Here is a 6,169-nt window from a genome sequence, read left to right on the forward strand (position 1 = left end):
AATCCCATGTAACAATGTAATGTACACGTCCCACGTGTAAGTCCCACATGTATGGGTTGTAACAAAAATTGCTAGTAATGCCAAGTCAATAAAGGTGAGCGCTTGACACATGGTGGCTTACTAATGCCGTAAGAATACGTGGAAAAAAATGGCAAAGTATTTCTATGGATTTTGAGGGGGAATAATGCCATTTGGGTAATTGTTGATTGACTGACTCACAAAACTAGCTGGGTTCATCCCTGCTGCAAAAGAGAAAATCTCAGCTATACAACTTGCTCATTCATTTATTAAGAAGTTATTTTTATGGCTTGTCATCAGATATTGTTAATTCATTGGATGTTGAGTATGAGTTCATCTGACCGTCTTGAGTCTGTTGGGTATACAGAACGTGCGAATCAGACCATGGAGGACATGATGCGTGTGCATATGTCTCTATGAGACTATTTGATTGGGAAGATCATCTTTCATTAGTAGAGTTTGCTTACAATAGTGCTAAGCATTCTATTACTAAGATGAGCCCTTTTATGCTCATGTATGGCTTTCAACCTACAGTCCCGTGGTTGGATGAATGGCTTAGAGAGAGTCCACGTTGGTATTACAATTGATTTATGAAACAGTAGCAAGAGATCTTGCAATTTACAAGAGAGAGCATAAAGTGTGCGCAAGATAGAGCACAATTTTATGCTAATCAAAATCGATCACCTAGAGTCTTAGAAGAAGGTACAACGGGTTTACTAGAGGATTCTAAAAAACTCCGAGTAATAAGGACTAGAAAAGTCTATAAGCTGTCTCTGAGATTTGCTGGACCTTATATTGATCTTGAAAAAGATTAATGTTTGCTAGGAGTTTGCCACTGTCTAGCTCAGTGGGTGCCTTACCATTGCGTGTGGTTTGGAGCCTCTGGTTGTGTGGCGCGAGTGCTAGCTAAACCCCTATTGGTTTCCCTTGTTTGATCATGGTTACATTGGATTGTGTGCATGGATGCAACCGTATTAGTAAGTGGGGTGTTTCAAGTATAGTATAAAAATAATAAGTAAGAAAATGAAACATGGCCAAGCAAAATGAGGGTATGTGGTGTGGTCACACCACTACCACATGAGGGGGGCATGTGATGGGCAAGAGACCATGGGTGAGCGTGTAAACATGCCTTTCTCTTCAGGGTGGCATTTTGATGTGAGGCTTTCTCATCAATTTAAGGAGTTGGCTCTCCTTTGGATGCATAGCCAGTCAGGATAAAGAAGACTACCCACGACGTTATTATTCAGGTTTTCTCTTCTATTTTTCTATTTTTCTGAACGTTTTTTTTGGATGAAGAAGAGACTCATTCTTCAGGTATTTCAAACATTTTTAAGTAATTTACCTCTTCATTTAGCAGAAAAAAACAACCATGAAAGCATGGGTATATGAAAGCATGTGGAAATATGGTTGCAGAGTGGGGCTGTAAAAATAAAGAAAGCAATTGTGATTTACAGAGCCAAAAGAGTGGTCATGGATGCTTTGTGGTTGGATTGGTAAGGCTAATGCCATAGGAAGGGTTTCCTAAGCCACCACGCAACCCCTGTGGATACAGGACTGGTATGGGTTTTATCCCGGTCGTACTGTGGACGCACTTGATGATGAGGAGGCCAAGCTACCAGGCAACCCCTCTGGCTTAATTCAGATTCCAATGTTGATGAGAAGGCAAGGGAATGAATGCAGTGGGTGAACCAAATGCATGGTCAAACTCTCCCCACAAGGATCTTGTTGCATTTCAATGCCATGGCAACTCCGGTTTCAGGTCAAGGGTACATCAACATGCATCCAAATTACAAGAATTGCAAGAGAGCACTTTGGGGTTGCCGACGAGCATCAAAGAGGGGCTCTTTTCTCTCAAGCTGTCGCCTGAGCCACCTTCATTGGATACTTTCATCCACCTCGTGCAGAGATGCAGAAATGATAAAGATCTGCGGCTTGCCATGCTTGTGCATGTGTACATCTGCATGGAGGGGCTGCAAGCCCAAAGAGTGCTTGGGAACCACCTTGTGCCAATGTTTGTTGAATGTGGAAGCATGCATGATGCTCACAGGGCCTTCCACATATTGGCTCATCAAAATGAGCATTCGTGGACTTCTCTAATATATGGCTATATTGAAGGTGGAGATTCGCAGTGTGCTGTGCACCTTTTCAAGAAAATGCAAGAGGACCTAGTGCACCCTAGTATATTTACACTGCAGGCCCTTCTAAAGGCTTGTGCTAGGATTAAGTGTGTGGAAAAAGGCCATGAAATACATGGTGTTATTGTGAGAGAGGGACATGAGAATGATCTTTTTGTAGGCAATGCTTTAGTGGATATGTATGCCACATGTGGCTCACTCTTGGAAACAAGGGATGTGTTTGACAAACTTCCAATTAAGGATGTTGTCTCGTGGACTTCACTGATTGCAGGCTACACTGAACATAAGTGCGGTGAGGAAGCATTGAATGCTTTAAAGCATATGCAACTGGAGGGGGTGTCTCCGAATGCAGTCACGTTTGTTTGCAGCCTAAAAGCTTGTGGCTATGTAGGAGCCATACATAGGGGACGAGAAATACACACACAGATTTTGAAGGAGGGATTCGAAAGAAATCCTTTCATAGGCAGTACTTTGGTGGATATGTATGCCAAATGTGGCTTGCTTGGAGACGCCCAGAAAGTGTTTGATGAGCTACCAGTTCGAAACACGTTCACATGGAGTGCGCTTATTACAGGGTTTTCGGAACACGGGCTTGGTGAGGAAGCGTTGAGCTGGTCGGATAGAATGCAAGCAGAAGGCATCCCCCCTGATGCCGTTGCGTATGTTTGCAGTTTGAAAGCATGTGGTAGCATAGGAGCCATTGACAAGGGGATAGAGATACACTCCGAGATTGCTAAAGAGGGATTTGAAGGGCAAACTTTTGTTGGCAATACTCTGGTGGATATGTATTGCAAATTTGGCTTGCTTGCGGAGGCAAGGGAGGTGTTTGATGAGCTTCCTGTGCAGGGTGTAGTTTCTTGGAATGCACTCGTCACAGGATACTCCCGGGAAGGAGAGAATGAACCAGCGTTTTATTATTTTGAAAGGATGAGAAAGGCAAACATGCAGCCAGATGAGATCACAATGCTTAGTATTCTCACTGCATGTAATCATGCAGGCCTTGTGGATAAGGGCAAGAAGTATTTTGAGGCTATGAGCCAAGAGTACAGCATTTCTCCATCTGTTGAGCACTACAACTGCATGGTTGATCTCCTTAGCCGTGCAGGCCAGCTGAATGAGGCCATGCTGATGCTCAAGGACATGCCTTGTCAACCTAATCTCGTCTCGTGGAGTATCGTGTTGGATGCTTGCCGAAAATGGGGGAATATAGAGCTCGGTAGACATGCCTTTGATTGCGCAGTGAGACTGGATAAGAAGCATCCTTCGGCATTTATTTTGATGTCGAATATCTATGCCGATGCTCAAATGTGGGAAGATGCTGAGGAGATTGAGGCAATGAGAATGGAAGCGCAAGCAGGCAGGAAAGAGCTGGATCATCTATCCTCCTATGCATCCTCTCAAACAGCACATAACACAACAAAACATCAAGCGGTGCAACTTTTAAATTCAACAGGTTTTCTACATGAGCTTTAGACTGAATATTCTCATCAGCATCGTTTGGGAAGATGTGCTGGAGGATTTTTCTCTTTGCGTGAGGGTGGGAGTTGTGTGTGGCTGTCTATTTTCTGGGAGTCCGCAGCTGCCATAATCACCCTCCTCAGGCCCAGTCTTTGGGAAGGATGGGAGGAGGCAGTGATTCCAAGTTGGGGTCTTGCAGGGCAGATCACCCCTCCCAGTGCCTTGTGCCGGTCATTTGAGAGCAGATGTGCTCTCTGACATGGTACTAGAGCAGGTATTCATGCTTTCTCGTGGCTTGAATTGAGGGGACATTTCAGTCCTCATCTGAGGGCGCCAGGTGCTCCGTGGCTGTGCTTGCTGAAATATCCCAAATACATATGTGATGGTGGTATGGACGATCTATATCTAGGGGGTTGGCAGCTGGCCATAATCATTTCTCTGAGGCCTGGTCTTTTGGCAGGGGGGGGAGGTGGCAACTGCGGGGTGAGCCTCTCTGGGTGGGTCGCCCCTCTCCTAGTACCCACCACTGGACGTTTGAGAGCAGGTGTGCTCTGTAACAGAAAGATCTCTTGGCATTTGCCTCTTTGGACCCTTTGTTAAGGATGCTGCTAGTTCTCCCAATGTCTTGCTGCACATGCTTTGATATTGGTGAGAGGCCAAAGTCTTTGACTCTAGACTAAAATCTGAGATGGATCGGTCGATCATCCTAATGTTTGGACTCTTCCATACGAGGGACAAAGTAAGGGCTTCATGTAGAGTATGGTCTTTGAGGAAATTAAGGCCATGTAGACTCTCAACATATGCCTTTTTGTGATGAGAGATCTGATGCTGCTTTCATCTTCTCCCTGCTGTGCTTATCCACCTTTTGTTGCAAAGGTACTGTGCTTTCATCTTCTCCCTGCTGTGCTTCGTTGCAAGGTACTCCTTTCTTTTCAAAGTAATTGACAATCAGAAGGTGAAGAGCCTGTAGAGGTTGAAGGATTGGTGGTAGCCCTATTAGAGATTCACAGCCGTATCCAAGTAATTGACAATCAGAAGGTGAAGAGCCTGTAGAGGTTGAAGGGTTGGTGGTAGCCCTATTAGATGGATTGACACCGAGAGGCCCGTCATCTTCCTTGTTTAACTGGTAGTCATGAATGGACATTTAATTGAGCATTGTTCTTCTCACTATAGGAGACACCACTGGAAAATCAGCATATCACAATGCAGATTTTTCTTTTTGATGTAGATTATGGAGCAGTGTTGAAGCTAGAAGGTTACACCTTGCCTTAGGCTGATAGCTTATGGCTCAAATTTCTTACAAGATCACTCATGTAGATCATGTACTTTATGCTGCTTGCAAGATATTACAAATCACGACCATTGCACATGTTGCTATTGGATATCAATGCTCCACCCTCATATTGTAATGTCCAAGCATCGGCTAGCTCATGTTTGTATGGCCCCCATTATGAGTAGCAGCCATGGTTGAGTAGCTTGGGTCCCTGGAACACCCGCATTCACACGGGATGGTGGCCTATGAGGCCAGATGACATGACAACTCGGGTAAGATTTGGTACATTGCCAAATAAGTTCATGCTAGAGTGGACCATTATTTCAAAACGATCGTGTTGTTGTGGTCCATATAGAGTAGGTAAACTTTTTTTTTCTATCGGACAACCCCCCACAAAGTAAATTGGACGAAGATGAACCGGGAGTTTTTTATGGGTCCATTTAACATCGTTGATGTTAGCATTGACTATGATTGTGGACCAATGCATCTAAATGTTTTTAATTTAACAAAAAAGGCCACATAGCTAAAGAGTGTAGGACAAAGTAAGAGGATGCCAAAAACGACAACATGAAAGTTAAGGAACTATTGAGTAATTTTATAGAAATAGAATTGCTTGTGGCCATCGAGGAGGTATGCATCGATATAACAAATGTAGCAATTTAAAACGATTCTTAAATCATCGAGAGTGAGACTTTTAGGCAAATGGCCGATCTCAAGGATTGATATTTCTTCTTTAAGTTTGTGGAAGTCGATGGTAGTAGTGGGAAATGATTCAAAGTGTCATATCAAAGGTTTAGGTTCAAGTGCAAGGACCTAGGGTCGGACACTATGCATTTTCATTGTGAGTCCTTGTCAAGGGACAAGTCAGTATTAAGCAATGTTAAAACATGAATTCAACATAATGCAACAAAAGAACAAGACATGAATTCAACACAATGCAACAAAAGAACAAGATTGTGACCCAAGGCCTTATTCTGCTACATTACAAAAGTTGCATGAAATGCGCACTATGACATTGTAATTGTACAAACCTAGCTAAATCATCTTGTCCTCAAGGATGAGTGACATTTTGATGGAGTTTACATCACAACTTTATCATGCCCGTCCATACCATCATCCATGCATGATCAATGTCATAAATTAAATATTGTGATGCATGGTCCATTATGTGATAGCACAGTAACAAGACAATCTTGTCACAAAAATCTCCTACAATGTGTTTTTTTTTTGCAAGTTTAGATCTTTCTAATCAATCAAAATTGGTGTCACTCTCCAATGTTAACCC

The 6,169-nt window shown here is 43.2% G+C and overlaps 1 protein-coding gene across 2 annotated transcripts; it reads left to right on the plus strand.

Moving 5' to 3' along the window:
• The first annotated feature begins 1,078 nt into the window (after nt 1–1,078).
• Nucleotides 1,079–4,490, plus strand: LOC147614981 (pentatricopeptide repeat-containing protein At4g38010-like). Of its 2 annotated transcripts, none has more exons than XM_086780266.1 (2): nt 1,079–1,265; nt 1,376–4,490. In XM_086780266.1, the coding sequence occupies exon 2, from the start codon at nt 1,689–1,691 to the stop codon at nt 3,624–3,626; it is 1,938 nt and encodes a 645-aa protein (XP_086636392.1). In that variant the 5' UTR covers nt 1,079–1,265; nt 1,376–1,688; the 3' UTR covers nt 3,627–4,490. The 2 variants fall into 2 exon arrangements, with proteins under 2 accessions (XP_086636392.1, XP_086636394.1); XM_086780268.1 differs by having other exon boundaries at nt 1,100–1,265; nt 1,432–4,490.
• The last annotated feature ends 1,679 nt before the right edge of the window (nt 4,491–6,169 follow it).

The sequence above is a fragment of the Cibotium barometz genome, chromosome 41, assembly GCF_041138505.1.
Source record: "Cibotium barometz isolate CiBa-2024 chromosome 41, ASM4113850v1, whole genome shotgun sequence".
Taxonomy (NCBI): Eukaryota; Viridiplantae; Streptophyta; class Polypodiopsida; order Cyatheales; family Cibotiaceae; genus Cibotium; species Cibotium barometz.